The sequence below is a fragment of the Pelodiscus sinensis genome, chromosome 21 (assembly GCF_049634645.1).
Source record: "Pelodiscus sinensis isolate JC-2024 chromosome 21, ASM4963464v1, whole genome shotgun sequence".
Classification (NCBI taxonomy): Eukaryota; Metazoa; Chordata; order Testudines; family Trionychidae; genus Pelodiscus; species Pelodiscus sinensis.
In genome coordinates, this window is record NC_134731.1 from 2,504,772 (window position 1) to 2,526,568 (window position 21,797).

A 21,797-nucleotide genomic window follows, 5' to 3' on the forward strand; every position below is an offset into this window, starting at 1 on the left:
ACACCTGGGAAGAGAAGAATGGAGGCTACTGTGGAAGTGAGGCTGCTATATTAGATAGCAGGAAGGGAGAGGAAAGATGGTCCAGTAGTTAGGCACTAGCGGTACTAGCCTAAAATCCATGAGTCCTGCCTCCAAGTCCCTGATCTGCCTCTGACTTTCTGTGTCACCTAGGGCAAGTGACTCAGGCCATGTCTTCTCTTGCCATGCTGGAGATTGATCTTCTGGCATTTGATTTAACAGGTCTAGTTGAGACTCGCTAAACTGAACGCTAAGGGCAGCCCAGTCTGCGCTGGTACTCCTGACAGTCACAAGGAGTAAGGGAAACTAACAGGAGTGTTTGTTCCCATCAGCTTCCCTCTGTAAAAAGGCACCGAGCTTGGCTTAAGGCAGGGTTGTGTGGGCCTGCATACTGCCGTATTTACCTGCACCTCTGCAGGTACAGGGGATCGCAGCTTCCATTGGCTGCAGATCACCGTTCCTGGCCCATGGGAGCTGCAATCACCCGTGCAGGCAAATATAGTGGCAGCGGCCCACCTGGTGAACCACTATCATTTTATTGCCCACCCCGGGCTTAAGGTAAGCTGACTAGAGCTACATAGTCTACGTAGCTGAGGTTGTATACCTTAACCCGACCTTCCAGGTCTAGTGTAGGCCTGGCCTTAGTCTCTCTGGCTACGTCTACACTGGCCCCTTTTCCGGAAGGGGCATGTAAATTTCACCAGTCGTCGTAGGGAAATCCGCGGGGGATTTAAATATCCCCCGCGGCATTTAAATAAAAATGTCCGCCGCTTTTTTCCGGCTTTTAAAAAAGCCGGAAAAGAGCGTCTAGACTGGCCCCGATCCTCCGGAAAAAGTGCCCTTTTCCGGAGGCTCTTATTCCTACTTTGAAGTAGGGGTGACCCCTTGTGGACAGGGACTCCTGCCAGAGAAGCCTCGCTTAGCCCCCCATGCTGCTGCCTCAAGCAGTACCGCGGAGACAGTGCTAGGAAGAACTGGCTCTTAAGCCAGCTTCCCCCAGCACCAGCTCCTGCTTCCCCCCTTGCTGCCTCTGATATAGAAGCGGATGGAGGGGATGCGAGTAGTCGGCTCAACTACCCAATAAGTCAGGGCTACTCAACATGCACCCCGCAGCCCATTTGTTTGCAGCGCCCATGGGTGGGAGCCAAAACAAAAAAAGGAGCCAATATAATGGTCTTCTGCTGATATGTGTTTTAGTAGTTAAATTCCTGGACTGTCATGGCTCATTAAAAGTGGTGGGGAAATCTGGTAAATGTTGCATTTTATTAATATCAGTAGAACTGACTTAAATGGGGCCTGTGTGTTGTGTACTCTTGCCTTAATCTTTGTATTCATGCCCATCAGTGTGAAAGAAGCTATTTGCATATGTTTGCATATATATTTGCATGTATATGCAACCACACCTAAGCTGCAGCCCTTGGCATGTGCTGTGAGTATCATTGTGGCCCCTGGGGCATCCAAAGTTGACTAGCCCTGCAATAAATCTAGGCTTATTGACTAATCGACTACTTTTACATCCCTAGTTTTGAGGGTAAATCCATTATTGTGAAGTCCACACATGCTACCATAAGGGAGCCTAGATAAGTGCCCAAGATAGTTTTACATGTCTGAGCACTGGGTCTACTCCTGACAGCTGGTCACAACTCAAAATCCGTCTCAAAAGGCACTGGGTAGTTCACTCAGATCCTGTCTTTTCAGGGCCACCATTATCCCCATTGTCCTCCTCAGACCCAAGCCCTTGACTCTCTGTTTGAGAAGATGAGACTTGAAGCCATCACAATGGACCAGTCTGGGCAGGGTGTTGGTACAAACACCTTCCATTGATGGCAAATAAGTCACCTGTGTAACTTCCCACTAGCTTTATGGGCTGAACAGGGCACATAATACAGACATGGCCTGAATTTCAGCTGGTGGTGGGAGACCAGGGGCTATTCTAACATCACTAGGGCAATCTAGTGTTTAGACATTTGGGAGGGAGGGGGACAACTTGAGATCACAGGGCTCTGTGGATAGCCTGTGAAGCAATCATCCTTTTTAGCACCCGTAGCACATTGTGTTGCCATACAGATTTGAGCAGCCCTGGGCAAAAATAAAGCAGGAAGAAAAGAAATGGCAAGACATTTCTGAACATCCCATTGCTAGAGAGCAGTTGTATCTAAATCTGTTCATAATGATCGGATGGCTATAACCCGGGCCAGCGTGCCAATGCAGGGTAAGTCATTGCCCATTTCCTGTTCAGGCATGGGAGAGACAGTAAAACCAGAGCAGCTTTGTGTTTAGAAAGGAATGGAGATGAGCAAAGAGTCATTCCATGAATCAGGCTTTTAATTGTTGTTTTGATTTGTAGGTTCAGAGTGCCCTGCGGTCGTTTCTGGATGTTTCTGCTCCTTTGGGAGCAGGGCCAGGTAAGGTCACAAGTGTTTTCTGTGGTTTTATTTCCCTTGGTCTGACTTGTGGCGCAGAATGGGAGCAAAAGAAAGCAGGCGTGAAATCTGTACAGACAGCCCTGACACATTGGCCATAATACTCGCTTGCAAGACTTCAAGTGGGGAAGGAAGGGCAGAGGGCAAAACATTATGTTGACTTGGTGTCGATTTTTTTCATACAAGTCTGTAAAAATAACACCTCAGCTTGTTCCCCCCCAGGTCAGCACGAAACCTGAGTAAAGGTAGGTGGGATAGATAGAGTGTCTATCTAGCGAGGAATCCTCTCCCCATCTGGAGGGGTCTCCTGGTGCAGATGTGCACCATGCCTCAGCTATGCCTACCACCCAGGGGCTACAGAAGCGGCTGCCGCCGCTGTGGCCATACAGATTCTATTCTGTGTCATGTTCCTAACACTCCCCACGTCCGCCCCCACCACAGGCCCCTCTGCCACGTTGTTGCAGGATGAAAAGGCAGGCGGAGTTCCTCTCCATGGCCTCTCTGTCCTATGGCTGGCCCCAATCACGTGGACCCGCACCAGTTCTGCTCCATGTCTGTGGAAATGGGGGGAAACATGGAGCATTTGGCCTAGTCATTTTAGACTAATCTACTATGGGCCTCTCTAGTTGCCAGTAACAGACTCCGATTCCCTCTGTGCATAATCCAAGTCTGACAGTGACAAGTAGCTTGTCCCGCCTCCCTTTCCCCCAGAGTAGCCAAACCTGTTTCCCATGTGTGCATGGCAAGCAGCTGATGATCCCTCAGCACAAATCTCCTTTCCTACTAGGACCGTACTTGGTGTGCTTAGGGGAGGTTAAAAACAGAAGCAAGGCAGATCTGTCACCTTCCAAGGCCTGTGGGGAAACCCTGACATGTGCCTGAGGATTCCACGAAAAGGATTCTCATCTTTGCTAGCCACTTCCTCTTGCCAGTCAGAGGAATGCCAGTGACGTAGGATGAGGCAGGGCCCACATACCAGAGCTCTCAGCACTGCATGTCCTCTTTATGGCTTCCGCTCGACTTAATTTAATCATGATGATTGAATAGAGAGAGCTAGAAATGTTGACGTGTGAAGAGTGTTGTCAGACCTTTAAAATAAATAGTGGTATAATGATCATCAGTAACAACCAATCTGTCTTCGTTGGAAGATGTAAGGCTGCTCAGGGTACTTGAAAGCACACTGCAGTTCTTTATTCAGAGCTTGTCTTTCCTGATCCCTGTTTACGTTAGAAATCCGTGCCCTGAGCATTCAGCTTATACCAGTAGCAGACAGTCGGAATGGTAAACCAGCCCTCAGGTGCTACTGTGGTACCAATGGGGACACCAGTATGCTAAGGGAAGAAGGAAGTTGGCCAGTTGTTTACAGACATTCTGGACACTACTGGCAGTGTTTTGCTCACAGCCCTGCTGTTTCCTGGTGTATTTCGTTTAAGAGAGTGCGGTGCACTAAGTGAGCATTAAGCCATGTTTTACATGTCTATAAAGCTAATGTGGAACTTATGGACGTCTTAAGGGGGCAAGAAATATATAGGTTCCATTGAGTGTGTTCTCAGTATTCCTAGTGCTCTATTCACCATTTTGTAGAAGCAAGAATAACAGAATAATAATCCCAAAGGAAGTAGTGTTTCTTCTTTCAAGACTTCCCATGCAAACCCTTGGCCTTTCTTAGCTGCATGACGTGGCTCTGACCGGCCAAAAGGTGGCTTCAGAGTTTGTAAAATCAGCGGGAATGTCTCCATATGGTGGCTACACTAAAAGTCTTGTTTTCAGAATCCTTGCCGGTTATTCCAAAGTCATGCCAGAGCTGCAAGGAATCTGACCGCTGGTTCCCAACATGTAAGGGAACTATCCCCATTCATCACCTCCCAAACACTTTCTGCCCTTGCATCAGCTGGTGTAGCTCTCGTTGAGCTCCCTGTGATTTACAGCTCTTTGTCATTCTTGGCCGTATAGCCTTGTCTGCACCAGCCAGCATGGCTGGCCTTTGAGATGGGAACCAGGGGGGCTCAGCAATGGAAAGACACTGACTCAGCCTGTATTCATATAGCCGGAAAGTACACTACTAATTCGGAATGAGAGCTGAACATGCAGGGTAGATGCAGGTACTTCAGTTTCCTGCCACTCCCTACCAGAGGCCAGAGTACCTCTAGGTAGAAAGACAATACTGCACAAATGCAGCTGCCTGTTTCCTGTCTAATCTCCGCTCTTTCTCCACTAGAGATCTATGGCAGGAAGCTGGAAACCCTCGATACACTGGGAAAAAAAGTGAATGAGGAAGAGTTTAGGGAGGTGAGAAACCCAATAACTGCACCTGAGTCCGAATTCTGTTCCTGTTATTGAGGCCTTGTAGGAGTATTTCCTCCCCTGGTGGGTGCTGACAATAGAAGATGAAAGCCTTCTCCCCAGTCCTTGGCTGTGACTCTGGCAATGTTAGGCCATCCCATGGTTCCGGGTTGCCATTATTATCTTCTTATATTCACATACACATCCCTATCTTGTAGACCTACCTCATCACCCCGTAGGTTGAAACATGTCGCTTCCTCCAGAGTTGCTGCCTGGGGTGGCTCTATGGATTAATGATCAGGGATATTTGAAAAACAATGTTGTTAACACCTGGTTCCTTCTTAATGTGCATGAGGGCACCACCTGAGCCATGCTGCAAGCAGCTGAGTTTCAAATCACTGATGAATTCAGATTTTGCATCAGCAATGTACAGAGACCTCCTCCCAGTGTAACTAGCATTCTAATGCAATTGGTATGGTCCCCCCAGCACTGCCCTGCTGGTGGGAATTCTGTTAACCAGGCTACGTCTAAACTACAATACTCTTGCAGAAGAGAAAATGCAAATGGAGCGCTCATTTGCATATGTTGCACTTTCATTTGCATTTCCTCTTCCTTTCCCTTTTCTGCAAGAGATTTTTTTCCCAAAAAAAGTGCTGTGTAGATGGTGCCTTTTTGAGCAAAAACCCCTTTTTGCTCAAGAGTTGTTTTTCCTCAAAAAGAACAGCTCTTGCACAAAAGGGGGTTTTTGCGCAAAAAGGCACCATCTATGCAGGGATTTTTTGGGCAAAAACCTCTTGTGCAAAAGGGAAAGGAAGAGGAAATGCAAAAGAGAGCACGATATATACAAATGAGCGCTCCATTTGCATTTGCTCTTCCGCAAGAGGATCATAGTTTAGACATAGCTCCAAAGTGCAGGACAACAGAAGCTAAGCGGGGAAGAACAGCATTACTATTGTTGCCCACAGAGAGAGTATATTTTGCCATCTTGGCATTTTGGTTTAAAATCCATGCCAGGGAGCCTATGAAACGTAAGATAAGTGCTTGGTTCCTGTTGCAACAAACTTAAGCAATATTGACTCTTCTCACAGCATGTCGCCCATGTGACACAAGGATTCAGTGGGTCTAGGCTGCTCCCAGGCATCTGTGGGGAACTAGGGTAGTAGTCCATTATCATAGCAACCAAAGGATCTTAATGGATCAGCCCTGCCTCCTTGTCCTCTTACCCCTAACCCCTCTGTACCATGAGTGGGTTTTTTCTAAATCAGCTTAATTCAAGGAAGCATCCCCACTGTTTCCTATTTCGTGCAGGTGCTGGAGACTGTGTGGGTGTGAGCATGTGAGCCTGAACATGTGTGTGCTTGTGAACAGACAAGCATGTGTGTCAGCAAATAGGGGAATGCCCGAGGCTGAGCAATGGTCAGTGTCTCTCGGGCATCTTTGAAGTGTTACAGTGACAAAGCTATAAGAAGGTAGTAAATCCAGCCCTCCCTCTCACTCCATCTTCCAGATTGTCAGTCTTTGTGACTGCTACCTGCTCTGGTAACAGGCATGCAAATGGGCAGCTTTCCTAGTAAGTCTCTGTATCCCTGTTCTAACTTGTCCTATAACTGCCAAAGGAAGGTGGAAGACAAAAGAAGATTTAACTAATCTGAAGAAAATGCTACTAAAACTTTAAAAATCGGGATACAAATGTATGGTTATGATTTGTGTTCTTATTTGTTTAATACCCTTGTGCATCCAGAATTAAGTGTGCTCTTTATTAAACCAAAAGTCACTCAGGCCATTGGTTGGTTGTATGTGTAGGTCACTGCCCCATGACATAAATTTAAAGCATGCTGTCTGAAGGGGATTACTATGCACTCCAATGCATCCACATTAACTCTGCTACTAATGGTGCTCTTAATCTGCCTGAGCAGTTCCCAATCAGTGAGAACAGAATACATAACAAGTGCTGTTGCCTGGTGGTTAAAGAATAATAGACAAAACTGGCTTGTGTTGTGGTCTTGGTCAAGTCATTTAAGATCATACTTTCTAAAATGTCTAATTTATGTTGTAAATTGGATACCCAAAATGGTGGGAGAGTTGAAGATTTACCTTAGACCCGTGCCTCACATTACCTATTGGTATCGTGAGAATAAGTACTACTTCCTTTTGTTCGTGTGAGGCTTAGGAGATTGTTTGTTAAGGGCTTCATTTTGCTCAGATGAAAGGGACTTCAAAAACCTTGAACATGATGAGTCACAAAATAGCACACCAAAGGAATAGCATTCTATGGGCCAAATAACCTGGTGACCGGCAATTGTATGTGCCATCTCTTAGCCTCGCCTGTAGTTGAAGAAGCTGTCCCTATTCCACTGTGCTCAGACTTCTAAGATCTACCAAAATAGAAAAGAATTCACTCTAGGAAACAAATGACAAATAAAAAATAACAAAAATGTATAGTTAAGAAACATAACGTGTGTCTAACTCAAAGTCAAAGAATGTAGTTAAGGATTTCATTTTATCACGTTTCCCTTCGTTAACTTAAAAACAATCAGATCAGTTAATGCTAAATTTACTGGAAAAACTCTGAGCTGAGACTTTACTGGTCAAGCTTTCACCTACGGTAGACTTAGATTTTATGGTTGGGCTATAAACTGTGAAAAGGAACATTTAGACTAGAAATGATGAGAGTCCTTAACTTTAGCAGTTCTAGTGGGTGCTGTTAGGATAATTAAGAACAGAGTATAAAGCAGCTGTGCAGAGATGAATCCCATGCAACTATGTAAGTTCTTTGCCTTCCGCACACCCAAGGGAGTCACACATTTAGTATTTTGCAAAGAGATGCATTTTGGGGTATTTTGTTGAGGATTTATTTTGTTCATCATGAAATTGTATGTTTTAAAATTTAACCTCCATGTGACTAAACTAAGGAAACTATTACAGATAATGGAATCTCAGAATATCCCTTTTATCACTAAAAAAGAGTGTCAATCCATAATTTGTGAAATACATGAATGAGTTCTTAATAAATTCCTATTGCATTCAGACTAAATGAATGCTTTAAATAACGCTGTGTGTACCATTTGTTTTAACTGGCAATTGAGGCAAACAGTAATGGAAATCAGAAATGTAAAGTACCTACAATATCAGCTCAGCTAGTCTTATTTCCTGTCACTAGAAGATTGTTTTTGCAGTGTATTTTCCAGGGCTTTTTCCTATCCATTTTAAATGATCCAAGTGATGTAGCTTTCAGCAATTCCTTTGGGAGACTATCCCACAGTCTGAATAGACCTTACTGTCCAGTCATTCCTTCTCCCCGTTTGCCCTATTCATCTTACATTTACCTTTATGAGCAGTTAGCATCATCTTCCTGGAAGACTGAAAAGAAAGGTTTGGCTTCAGACTGATGTGGGCCTCTCACATTTGGAAACTACTGATTGTGAATTGAACTGAAAATTAAATCGCTCTTTTTGTTTTCAATCTAGACGCTCTTTTCCGAAAATGCTTTTAACGGAAAACTTTTCCATTAAAAGCATTTCCAGAAAATCATGCCAGTTTAGATGTAGCCTCTGAGCAAGTTGCTAAGTGACCTTTTAGATCAGGGACGAGACAGACACTTCTCATTCGTGTTTGTTCAGTGCCTCGCACGATGGGCCCCCAATCCTGACTGGCAACGCAGGTGCTTCCATAATAAAATTGGCTAGCTGTAGCAGCCATGCAACAAAGCTGGTGTTACTCTTGTGGAGACTGTCTTTAACTTGCAGATACTATTAAGTTGGTTTTGATGTCCATCTTATGCAGTACACTTTAAAATGTATCTATAAAAAAGGACTATTGGAAAAGAAATTAAACATTTATACCTCATCTTTCCCTCCACAGTATGTCCATTCTTACATCAAAAACTTTACAAGTGATATGTTCCAGGAATTCCTGAAGCACCTCTGGCAGTGTGCTGATGATGTCCGAGATATAATAAGACATGACATGTGGCGGCAAATGTTTGCTGACCTCTTCTTGCATTGTGACCATGGAAAGGTAGGTAAAGAAACAACACATTTGACACTGTCATGTTTCTGATCTGGTATCTCTCATTAATGTAATTGCTTTTTTTTCATACCTCGTCAGTGGCTCCAAGTTCTTTCTTGGTATTGAGTCAGCCTTCTTTTGGAAGAGAGCAGTTGTTACACAGTGAAATGGGCTGAGACTTGTTCTATCATGCAATGAAAAACCCACAGTGCTGAGTCCCCTAGCCCATGTCAATTGATTCAGGCTTGCAGGACATGGGATCCAGAACTAAACAGTGTGGAGTTGATACTCTGTCTGAAGCTGGGCCCTGCACCCAACCCCTTTCACAAGTCTGTTCACCCAAGTTCTGAAGCTCAGTGCAGCAGGTTTGTTACTGCAGTGTAGACAGAGATAAAAAACAGTCAAAATCCTGTGGCTATCTCCATAACCCTGCATGTACCCCCAGTGGCAGAGCTCTGGCTGTGCCCATGGGGCCTGTGCTTCTGGCAGACAGTGTTCAGCCTCAGGCTCACTGTGACCCTCCACACAGCCATACTCATCACAGGCTAGTCCATATGGGGCAAAACCCCTCTACAGTTCTGGTCACCCTACCCAGGGGCTGACTAATGGTATGGGAAGGGTTGGGGGGGGGGGGGGGGGGAAATCCAGGCCAACAAACTACTCTGGGTTCCAGCCCAGGGACCCCAAAGCAGTGGCAACAGATGGGGTTTGTTTTACGCCCAGGCTACATCTACATTGCAGGCTTCTTGCGCAAGAACTGTTTTGTGCAAGAATTCTTGTGCAAAAAGTCTTCCACAAGAGCACGGCAACACTGCCATGTGCTTTTGCACACAAGCGTCCATGGCAGTGTGGACACTTTTGCACAAGAAAGCTCTGATGGCCATTTTAGCCATAGGGCTTTCTTGTACAAGAAAGTCACATTGCCTGTCTACATTGCCTTCTTGTGCAAGAGCTCTTGCACAAGAGAACTTATTCCTCTTGGGCTGTGTCTAGACTGGCCAGATTTTCTGGAAAAACTGGCCAGCTGTCTACACTGGCCGCTTGAATTTCCACAAAAGCACTGACTTCCTACTGTAAGAAGTCAGTGCTTCTTGCAGAAATGCTATGCTGCTCCTGTTCGGGCAAAAGTCCCTTTTGCACAAGAGGGCCAGTGTAGACAGCTCAGATTTGTTTTGCACAAAAAAGCCCCAATGGCAATCGGGACTTTTTTGCACAAAAGCCCCTCTAGATTGGCACAGACACTTTTCCACAAAAAGTGCTTTTGCAGAAAAGCATCCATGTCAATCTAGACACTTTTCCAAAAATGCTTTTAACAGAAAACTTTTCCATTAAAAGCATTTCCAGAAAATCATAGACATAGCCTTTCAGAAGAAGTCCTGTTTTCCAACTCTGTACTGTAAATTTACTTGCACAAGAACACATTCAGCATAGACACTCAGCAAGTTCTTGCACAGAAAGCCTGCAGTGTAGATGTAGCCCCAGGCTTTGTTTTGATTTACTGACAACTATTTCCCTGGGAAGCTTCCCAAACAAGCCCTCCCAGTATCTTTCCTCTGGTACCTGAGCATCCTGTCCTGCTCCTCCACAACACTCTGCCTGAGCTGCAGGTCCCAGATCTCTCTCAAACACCTCTCTTTCTCAGAGCTTTTGCTCCTTCCCTCCTCCTTGCACACCCCTGAACTAACAGTAGAAGAGGAGCCCTTTTAAACCAGTCTTAACTGGTTCTTGATTGGCCCCAGGTGGTCTGAGTAGCCTGACTCCCTTGGCTCTGGAAGGCTCTTAATTGGCTCCAGGTGTTCCAACTGGTCTGATTGTCCAGCCTGCTTCTGCAAAGTTCCTGCTAGTACTAGGTCAGCCCCTGCCAGTTTACCAGGAAACAGAGACCTCCTTAATCTGAGGCTCACATACCTCCCTTCAAGATCTCTGCTGTAGCCCTCTGGCCAGCCCCTGTGACATCACCCTTACCTGTGTTGTGTATTTCGTTCCTCACCCATCAGCTGATGTTCACTGCAAGACTGCCAGCAAGGAGTGGACTGCCCTGTAATGTCATTCTAGGGAGGTCATTGCCTCTAAGAAATAGAATCACACAGCACATGCTAGCCACAACCGTGTGCTTAGAGAATTAGAATGGCAAGGTGGACGAGGTAATAGCTTTTATTAGACCAGCTTCTGTTGAAAGATAGTACCTCCCCTACCTTGTCTCACTAATATCTTGGGACTGATATGGCTACAAATACACTGTTTTAGAGAACGATAGGCAAGCTGTTTGCTCAGTTGAGGGGCAGGGGGAAAAAGGGATGTGTCTCTGTTTCATCCAGAAAATATTTAAATTCCTAGTCTCAGGAAGATCAAAAGGGCATCTTCCTCGAGAGAGGGGAACACGGTCAGTATTATTTCTCCGCATTTTGAAGGAGTCCCTTCTCCTCTCATTCTTTGCTGGCTGAGTCTGACAAAGTACTGCACGTACAAGCACAGACGTATGTGAGAAGAGATGGTATCAGACATTTTCCATTGTCGTCTAGTAATCGCCATCCCTCTGCCTCTGATAAACAATGACCTCAGCGAAGACTCATTAATGCTAGAATCAAATGAGGGACAGCACCCAGCACCCTCCATCTTTGGAGGGAGAACAAGAATCACAGTTGAAACATGGCCACTCTTGGTATCAGTTTAGGCAGACTTGCTCACCAGCTTACAAATGGCATTAGTGCCCTTCTTTTGGGTCTGACATGGTTGCCCTCAGAGAGCGCTAATCAGTCTGTGCTGTGCTGTCTCACAGGGGGAGCAGAGGTGCAAGCTAATCCATAAAGACCTCTGACTTGTTGAGTGTGATCTATCACCTGTGGTCGTCATTTTGTGAAGCACAGCAAGCTAGTTTCCTAATTTGCAGTTGTTTGGTGGCAGGTAATTATTCCCCTTTTGCAGGGGTGAGTGGTATTCTCTGTCTCAGTTGTTTACTAATAGGGCCATTAATGAATACAAAACTGAGACAGGAGTATCTAAGGTACAGTCTGATTACAAGGAATCTTCACAATCATGATTATGGTTTCAAAAATGCACATATGTGAGGATGTCAGCTCAGCCAGAACTTCCTGGAATATCTAGGCTGCCTACTCAATCACTCCCCAAAACAATGCCAGAATAACATGTAAAACTCTACTCTAATCCCACAAAGGAAAAGACACTTTGGATTTAATGCTTCTGTCCTCACTGTGCCTAGATGTGTTCCATTTGACATTACAACTATATCGACATTAATTTTCAGGGCATTTTCTGCCCAGGATCTTAAAAAGTAACTGATTATAGTGAGAGATTATTTTTGAAAACAAGGCACGAGTAGCACATTATCTGATACCTCTCCAGACAGAAAAAGAACAAAGATTTCCTTACCCGTAGCCATCATGGCAATACTGCCCTGGGCAGCATCAAGGGAATTTGGTTGTCATGGTGTGCACATCTCCTACACACAGTGCAGAATATTTTAAATGTAACGGATCAGAAGGTGCTGACTCGCATGGCTTGGGGATATGACAGTGGGCTATAGATCCTTTGCTGGAAGGACTCAGGATTGTCACTATGTGTTGGAGGGTGAAATGAATTAGGGTGTCTCAGTCTAATTCTGATAAAAAAACACCACTGCAGCTGGCACTAATTGGCCTCTTTGTTATCAATCTCAGTAGGGAAGCCAAGAGCTGAACGAGCCATGAAGTCTGAACTAGCTCTTTTCCGTGCTAGGGGTAGTCCCACTAGGTCAAGTGAAGGCATATTTTGTGGGGCAGTACACGAACAGCTACCTTCTGCTATTTATGGCGTGCTGAACCTTCTCTGCAGATCTATGAAGGGCTCAGTCTTCCAGGATGGTAGGCTGAAATCTTTCATCACCCCAAATTCATACACCAGGCTTATGAAACATAATTTTCAGGGAACAGTGTTGCAAGGATATTGAAGACCCCATTACATTGGGTTGTGAGTAGCATCAACATGATTTTCCTGGTATAATAACCCACTCCCCATCCTTTCTCCCAGCCTTGTACTATCGTAATCCCCAAACGGAATTGTAAGGGCTCCTCGTCCCGTGATAGCATGTGACTGGTGATGCTCTGACAAAGCCATAGGAGTCCAAGAGCTTACATCAAATTTAAAACAAAACAGGAATCCATCCACAATGCATGTCCAGGAATTTCTTTCCACACTTAAATATCATGTGCTTTTACTGGTTTTCATATTTCAAAAAGCACATTTATTCCCAGTAGGACCAAACTTGTTCTCCATGTCTTTGTATTTGTCTCCAAAATTTAGTTTTTTCCTTGGCAAAAAGCATCTGTAACCATGAACATCATCTTTATTTTCTCTCAAACAAATTACTTCATTCATTTTAGTTGCTTTTTGGAGAAAATGAAAGTTTGCATTAGTCCTGACAACTGTCAGAGAAACTTTCTAGTGATTGTGATGGGCAGAGACTCTCAGGGGAAAATAAGAGGGTGTAATGGGAATATTCAATTGAGTATCAACGCGTTCCTCTGGTGATATGGTAATATCTTCAAAAATAGGCGTGTTTGGGTTGATGCTAAGGAGGTGCAGATCTGGGATGTTAAATATAAAAGCACACTGTGTAAAAAGCATGCTCCTTTCTTGGGTACCAAGGGAATTGTACTCTAATGTCAAGAAGAATAAGGGACTTGGAAACAAACGGTTAATATGCTAAGTCTCAGAGAGAGAATTATGTGACTACATTTGTCCCAATGGCATGTGCAGCTGAAATACAGCTGGAAGTCCCTGCACTTCTGCCCAGCCTGAACTGAGTTACAGGAGGCTGATCATTTAAAACCACGTTCCGTCTCCTCTTTATGGCTCTTGAAGAACTTGTGTCCCCCTCACTGACAGATGGGGTTTGTTGAGGTCTCCTTGGCCACCGTTTCCCCTCATAGCTGCCCAGGGTGGTGCCTCCAACCTAGCAGCGTCGGAATCCTGAGATTGCTTTACTTTTTTTAAATCACAGTTTCCTAATGGGAAATTACCAATTGCCTCATCTTTTCCCTGCCTTTACTATCCATTTCCCCTGTCTCCAAACAGCAAGGGTGTTAATGCTACCCAGAATGTCAGAGAGCACTGAGGCCTGCTTCCCCCTGGCTCCCAAAGGTCAAGCTCCTCACTTCCAGGATGTGTCTCTGCAAGGCCTGCATGAGGCACAAGTCTATTCAAGACAAGCAGCCGTTCTTATGAGTAGGAGCAACCTTTCTAGCAAGCTTCAAAATAGGCGACCATGTACACAGAACCATTGTAGGTAATTTGAATGCTGGTCTCTTTCCAGGACCTCACCAGGAAACTGCTCTTTTGCTTGCTAGAGCATCAGAGCTCTTTGTGACATCAGCTATCAAGAATATGTGTGCCTTCTAACAGGAACATAGGGGTTTGTCACTGTGATGGTGTGTTGGGGTTTTCCCGTCTCCTGCACCCCCGTAATGGCATGGACAGACTCCACCAGCCAATAGAATAGAGGGAGTTTATTGCTTCTCCAGGATACAGCACAGCACAGATGTAATCTGGTTACAGGAACTGGGGCTAGGAGGCCTCAGTGCCCCCACCCCCTTGAGATGGGGGGTGGCTGGGCCCTACAAGCCCAGCCCCCCTCCCTAGCTCCTTCTCCCTTGCTTCCCAGACAGAAACCTAACTCACTCACTTCTAGCCCTGCCCCCAGCCAGGGCTCCACTCCCCTTCTTCCCATTGTTCCGCTCCCTCGAAGATCACTGGTCAGACAAGTTTGAAACCCCCTTGCATAATGACTCATCCCCTGCCCTGCTGGGCCGTGCTGCAGCCAGCAGCTAGTGGAAGTCACTCACAACCTAAGCCTAGCAACCAGCAAGGTACCCACACTACGTCACAGTCACACTCCTTTCTCTGCTAGTAGCCAGTGCCTGACGGTTCAAAGGAAGTGAAGGAGGGACGAAAACCAAACCACTCATACTTAATGCATGTAGCCACTACTGCTGCCCAGTGCTATATCCAGAGGAGAAAATTCCTCGTTTCTCCTCCAGGCAATCATGCTGATCCCTACCTCCAGCAAAATCAAATTGACTTCAGTGGAACCTGGATTTCCCCTTGATGGTACAAGTGGGACATACATCATGTAGGCCTGAATTCACAAAGATGGTTAGGCAACAAACTTCAATTGAAATCAGTGGGAGTTAGACACCTAAATATTTTTGAGGATCTGGGCCATAGGTCTTGTTCTGGCCCACTGCCAAGGAATAAAGCACTTAGGTTTCATAGATCATACAAGATGCGTCTCTGTTAAGTTTTGATTAAAAAAACCCCCTAGAACTAAAGAATCTATCTTGAATCATTGACAATAACTGTTATGCTTAGGCTGGCCTCTTGGACAGGCAGAGGACACTGGCTTTACTGGAAGACTTCTATGACAGCATCCCAATGATTGCTAGGAGGAGATTCTGTAATCCAAGACAATGTAAGTACAAAGCATATTTGGAACATATTTAAACATTCATATTTAACACTTCATGCGAGGTTTTCCAATTATGATACATCTATATAAGTGTTGTCAGCAAAAGATGAAACCTAAAAGCCTCCTAGACCAACACTGCAACATTTATATCACAATTAGAAGTGGCCTAAATCTTTCAACTTTTAGACAAGATTTTATTGCAATATATATATATTTTGCTGTAGAATACTTTATTACGATAAGCAGTAGTCCAAATATGATTACTTTCCCCCAAATAATTGTTTTTTTTAAATCTGGGACGCATTAGATAAATGTTAGCACTACCTGTACTTCTAAACTAACATTTCTCTGTCAGAATAGAAGACTAAAGGGAACAGAGAATATAGAGGATATTCTACCTAAAATTTCTAAAATTACAATGCTTTTTAGATATTGGGAATAAACTGCTTGAGAGAATCTTGCTTAGATGAGAAACAATGGAAATTGTAACATGTACATCATCGCTTCCCTTTTAGTGTGGAAGAACACAAAGATGGCAGTATGGCATGTGGCATAGTAGTCTTCTTGATAGCAAGAAGAATCCTTCTAGAAGTAAAGAAAATGCCCAATTTGCACAAGCTCTATCTCCAAAGCTAAGCTTTGGGTTTCTGAGGTTGCATGTACTGGTAGTACTTACAGGGAATTCTAGGTTCACAAGAAAGTACTTTACTCCAGTTTCTTACTCTTTTGCATTCTACTTCACCTTTAGTTAGCAGTCATAAAACAATGCAGATTATCAGCTGAACAACTGCTTTTCTACGTTAGGGCCAATCATTGAATTGCAAGAGCTAGAGCTTACTGAGTTCTGGGGAGACTTTAATGACGGACAGATAGCTTCCAAGGAACCCAGTGAAGTATTCGTATTGTCTCAAACAGAAGTTTCTGAGGGAGGGACTCTGTCTTCTAAAATGCGAACTGCTAATAGTCCAGGTGCATTTGAAACGTGTATCTTGGAAGATGGACCCAGAGAGCCAGAGGCAGAGCCAGACCAAGTGTTTGCTCTTGAACAGATGAGTGACTCTGGGACCGATGCGGTCAGTAAGGAGGAACCCAGTTTAACGTGCGAGCTTAGTGAGACTGTCCCAGCAATTTCCCTCGGAGAAGAGCAGATTGTCTCGCCCATAGAACCTGGCTCTGAAGTTCAGGGGCCTCAAGAGGAAGAAGATTTGATGACTGATTTGTATGAGACTGTTTCAGCACCAACCCCTGGAGAAGAGAATCCAACCTCAGAGGAGAAACCTGGTCTCTATGTAACTACAGAGACTACAGAGAAGGAAGAAACTGACCCCTCGCCACACTTGGAGGAACCAAACACCTTCTTGGCAATGGAAGCAAGTGATGTTACAGTGAGCCAGGAGGTCTCCAAATCTGACAGTAGAAAGGGATCTACAATCCTTAATAAGGAAACCACTTCCAGAGAGGACATAGACACAGAAAAACAGACTGATACTGCAGATCCAGGGAGCCAGAATGAACATGTTCGGGTAGCAGCTCCGGAGGAAGAGAATGTAACCATAGATAAAGAAAATGGTTCCGAAGAAGGGGTCAGCCAGGAGGAACACAAGGTGGCTACAGAGCCAGGTGAACCCATTCTAGCCCCACACTGTGAAGAAGAGAATCTAATCTTGGAGAAGGAACTTGGTTCAGAAGCACAGGATTGTCAGGGGAAACGGGATGTGACTGCAGAGCCAAGTGAGGCAGTTTCAATACCAATGCCTGAGGCAGAAAGCACAGTCTCAGCAGAGGGAGCTGCTCTGATTCCAGAGTATAAAGAGGAAACTGCAGAGCTTGGGAAAGAACCCCCTGAGGGAAAAGAGAGTGGTTCTGAGGTACATGGCAGTCAATCAGGATTACAAGCAAGCACAGAGACCAACATGCAGGCTGAGGACTCCCCGCCAACCCTTTCCCGGGAGCAAACACTTTTGCAAGACCAGAGTACAGGTAAACCCTTTTCGGATGTGACATTGGAGCTGAGGCTTTGGGTATATGCAAAATTGTACTAGTTTAACCACAGGTGTGATTTAAACTGATGTAAAGCCTGTGCAAGTATATGTATAGCCGCTCTCATTTCAGACTGGGACTCCTTTATTTTGATTTAAAAACCCTGGAGTAAGGTCAATTGAAATAGACACTTTTAAAGCAAATAACAGTGTGTATACACAAAACTGCACTGGTTTAAAAACGTATTAAGTTAAACTGTTGCAAGTTTACGAGTAGACAAGACCTTAGGTTTTTATATTTTCTCAGCATGATGTTTCCAATCAAGATTTTACAGTCTGTTCCACTCAGACAATACCAAGCACTTGCTTGATCTGTGATATGTATTCCAGACACTAAACAGCCATTTGAAAGCAAAATGGTGCTTTTTCAAGCAACACTGCCTTTCTAAGAGAGAGAATCTTCATGTTTCCATTTCCATGACAGAGGGGAATCTGGTAACATTAAATATAGAAATGGGTTTCAATAATTATTAGAAAAATGAAACAAAGAGCCCTAAGGAGATAGATGATAGCATCTGATAGCAAAAGGCATTTATTTTAAAGTGCCTCATTTCTAAAAGGGAGACTGTACTTTTCAGTTATAGATGGCTACAACTGATGAATTCCAGCGCTCCCACTAAGCCATGCTAAACGCTTTGTTGAATACTAACACTTGGACAGACTTCCCCACTGACGCTCCACTAGTCAATCCTCTTGTGCTCCACCAGTTCAAGATTGGCAAGGCCTGGCTCTGAGTTGTATGCTGTTCAATGCTGGGTGAAAAATCCCTTATTTCAGGTGGAGGTTGGTTAAAGTGCCCCGTAAATGAGAGTGCAGGACACTGGTTCCTACTGTTGGGTGTCCAGGCCATGGGAGATACTCTGAGAATAGTCTATGTGCATTACTCATACAATGCACTAAGTGTTCACCACACTGTAGAATGAGTACAGAGTACATCTTCCCTTCACTGTGGGAATTGATTCCCCTCTTGATTGGGCAGAGGTATAAGTCTGTTTTCCAGGATTTGCCACGGGAGGGGGTGGGAGTAGGAGGTTAGTGGAGGAGTGTATGCTGCTGTTTAAAATGGCCATTTGAAGCTGTCCTTAAGAAATGTAACACATACCCTGTGAATTTGTATGGGGGGCAATTTAATACATTGAAAATGAATAAGTATATGTAGTAAGGGCACTGCAGTGACACAGGTGTGGTGTGTGAATGGATTTCTGCCTGTAGGGCTGCATGTAGTTCCAGCTTCAAGAACCACTTCCAGTTTATAATCAGTTCCTTTTTAAAATTTCAGGTCTATCTCATCCACCAAGGGAAGCTTCCCAGGCACAAGCTAGAGAGGCATTTGAAAAGGCAGCCCAGCTGATAGATGGGATACCATGGTCAGGTGACTGCAGTTTTCCACACTTTTTGCTTTGCTTTCTAGAGATTGTTTTGCTACAAATGTAATGATTTGTGAATTATGGTTTCACTCTACATAATACGTGTTGTCCCTCTGTCAGGTGACCTTATGGCTTCTGACCTAAGTTTCAGATATAGAAGCTATGGTGAGAAAATTCAGGAGGACTGGAACGATGAAAATTCCAGATTTGCCGGTAAGTGATCACAGTGCTGGATGTGAACTGTGGCCCTCGTGTGGGAGGCACTGAAATCAGGGCACTGCTGTGAAACTTCTGGCTTGTGCCAGAGTCCAGGGCCTCAGTTGGAGGTCAGGCTCAGGCTCAGGTGTTGTTGAGGTTTGGGATCAGTCCTAGTACTGCTGGCCAAGGGTAGGAACAGAGCTAAGAGTCAAGGAGCAAAGCCAGGTCCATAGCTGGAGTGGGAGTCCCATTACCAAAGGGAGGGATGAAAGCTGGTAGCAGAATCCAAGTGCAGGGGTTAGACTCAGAGTTGGAGCTCAAAGGTGGATGCTGAGTTCCAAGACGAGGTCGGGAGTCTGGGAGTAGCCAAGAGACTGGTCTGTTGCTAGAGCTGGCAGGGGAGGCTGCCTCATTGGTCCTGCCTTGAGGGCGGGGGGCTGGACTCGATGACCTCTTGAGGTCCCTTCCAGTCCTATTATTCTATTATTCTATGATTCTATGATTGCACGGATGCTTCCTAGGCCTCTGCCTGGCCTTTCATGGGGAACAACGGCAAGGGAAGCTGTCATTCTCCTTCGAGTGGTCCCCGTGGGTGCTCCACTCTGGGTGCTGGTGCGTCCTCGCGCCGGCGACCGGAGACTTTTCTAGCTGTTTCTGCCGCGGCGCGCAGGCGCCGTGGCGCCCTCTAGTGTTGTTCGAACTGAAGGGCGCCTGCGCGCGCGCGGCTCCTCAGTTCCTTCTCTACTGTCCTCGGCAGCAGACGGAGCTCTCTCTCTGCCAAATCTGTCAGAGAAAAACAGTTAAAAATTATCGTTTTTACCCCCCTCTTTCCTCATTATCCAAGTTCTTAGACCCCCCCTAACCAGTTAAACCAAAAAAAAAAAAAAAAAAAAAAAAAAAGTTTTTCCCCGGTTGCGGTTCGCCGCTTGTTCCCCAGCCCTTCATGCCCGGCTCGCCGGGCTTTAAGCGCTGCGAATCATGTCGGGACGCCATGCCGGCGTCCGACGGACACTCGGCGTGCATTAAGTGTCTGGGGGAGGCACACCAGACGCAGAAGTGCCAGCACTGCTCTAAGCTAACAGCCAGAGCGCGACGTGACAGAGCCAACAGACTCACGACTCTCTTATACGAGAAGTCGCTCCGTCCCTCCTCAGACGACTCGCCTCAGCAAGCTAAGGGTATGGAGAAAGATCAGCCTCCTACCCATTCTTCCTCGGCGACACCAAAATCTGCTCTCCCTCCGGCCTCAGCTATGTCCTCAGGATCGCCGGTGAGCACTGTGGACATGCCGGGAACCTCCGGTGCGCCGCGGTCTAAGACGCAGGCACCGCATAAGAGAGCTCATTCTGAGCCGAATCAAAAGGCAACGGCACCGGCCGCCTCGGCACCTAAGCCGTCATCGGCTCCGACGGCACCGTCTATGGAGCGCTCGGTACCGAAACAATACCTAACGGCACCGGGCCCTGCACCGAAGAAAGCCCGCACCGAAAGCCTATCCAGTAAAACCTCGGTGCAGAGAGGTACGTCGGCACCGACATCACCGCCGAAACCGCACCGCTCGGCACCCTCTCACAGCCGAAGTCGGTACCGATCCCCGGTGCGGAGTCACACCTCGTCGGCACCGCCATCCCCGACTTCCTCCATCCATTCTACCAGATCACACCATTCTTCAGCTAGTGGCATCGGAACCGAACCTAGAAGCAGATTCTCGTCACAACATTCCAGCCCGTCTCAAAGACTTCCATCCTGGCAAATGCCTGCGGTTCAGTACGCATACCCTCCCCCCCCGCACCAATGGTATCCACACCAATATCCATATCCACCACCACCATACGCCACACAATGGCAACCGTGGAGTCCACACCCAAAGAGGTCTCACCACCGACCCTCATCTACAGTCTCTAGGCCACCTCCAGCCTCTCCTCCTGCTACCACATCAGCTACAGAGCCAAACTCTCCTGCTCCTTCAGATGGCCATGATTCACTTTCTGACGGCGAGACCAGATCTCCGATGCATAACTCCTCTTCCTCCCCAGACGAAGCGGTCACCACTGATGCCCCACCGTCGGGAGATGACACTAAAAAGTTTCAAGAGCTCTTTAAACGAGTTGCACTAGCTCAAGAAAAAGATCTTCAGGAGGTCCAGGTCAAACAATATCGACTTCTCCGCTCACTTCAACCCCCAACAGCTACCAGAATCGCCATCCCGATGGATGAGGCTATTATGGACCCAGCCAACAACATTTGGCAAACGCCAGCGTCCATTACACCAACAAACAAGAGAGTAGACCGCAAATATTTTATCGCTCCCAAGGATATGGACTTTCTGTTCACCCATCCACCCCCTAACTCCCTGGTAGTAGATTCGGTCCGACACAAGGGTAAACAGCCTAATTTAAGATCAACCCCACAAGACAGGGATCACAAAAAGGTGGACATTATGGGCCGAAAGGTCTATTCTTCTTCCACACTACTCCTTAGAGCGGCCAATTATACCGCTATGCTGGCAGACTATGATAATGCCAATTACGCGAAGCTCCAGGACCTTCTTCAACATCTCCCGGAGCATAAACGCCCAACCCTCCGTAGCATTATGCAGGAGGGCCTGGCCATTTCACGCACAGCTTTACAGTCAGCCATGGACGTGGCAGACACTGCGGCTCGAATTACAGCCTCCGCAATAGTCCTACGCCGAATGTCATGGTTACAACCTTCTGGTGTCCCTAGGGACCTTCAACAAAAGGTCGAGGATTTACCCTTTGATCGCACCAATCTATTTGCATCCAAGACCGATGAGGTGCTACATTCTATGAAGGACTCCCGTACAACCCTTAGAACTCTAGGAATGTACACTCCTCCTTTTAGAAGGAATAGATATCAGCCTTACCAACGGCCCAGGGAACCATTCCGTCAACAGCCCAAATACGATTTCCGTAAACAAAGACCGCTTCGCCGTAGACCTCAGCGTCAACAGCAACATGCCACACCTCATCCCCCG

The 21,797-nt window shown here is 46.0% G+C and overlaps 1 protein-coding gene and 1 long non-coding RNA gene across 13 annotated transcripts in view; one reads left to right on the forward strand and one right to left on the reverse strand.

Moving 5' to 3' along the window:
- EFCAB5 (EF-hand calcium binding domain 5) overlaps positions 1-21,797 on the forward strand; it is a 73,319-nt gene that overhangs the window by 20,823 nt on the left and 30,699 nt on the right. For 9 of the 11 annotated variants that reach the window (XM_075904599.1, XM_075904593.1, XM_075904589.1 and 6 more), the window contains 7 exons: positions 2,366-2,423; positions 4,660-4,730; positions 8,586-8,741; positions 15,099-15,198; positions 16,000-17,175; positions 18,514-18,606; positions 18,722-18,814. In XM_075904599.1, coding sequence (XP_075760714.1) covers positions 2,366-2,423; positions 4,660-4,730; positions 8,586-8,741; positions 15,099-15,198; positions 16,000-17,175; positions 18,514-18,606; positions 18,722-18,814 — 1,747 coding nt within the window. The remainder of the gene's footprint in view (positions 1-2,365; positions 2,424-4,659; positions 4,731-8,585; positions 8,742-15,098; positions 15,199-15,999; positions 17,176-18,513; positions 18,607-18,721; positions 18,815-21,797) is intronic. The other 2 variants (XM_075904598.1, XM_075904600.1) reach the window with 1 other exon arrangement.
- On the reverse strand, positions 8,589-10,383 carry LOC142819234 (uncharacterized). Of its 2 annotated transcripts, none has more exons than XR_012897030.1 (3): positions 10,293-10,383; positions 8,824-8,867; positions 8,589-8,719 (listed from the first exon to the last, which is right to left on the reverse strand). It is a non-coding gene; the product is annotated as an uncharacterized LOC142819234 (long non-coding RNA). The 2 variants fall into 2 exon arrangements; XR_012897029.1 differs by having other exon boundaries at positions 8,824-8,916; positions 10,293-10,377.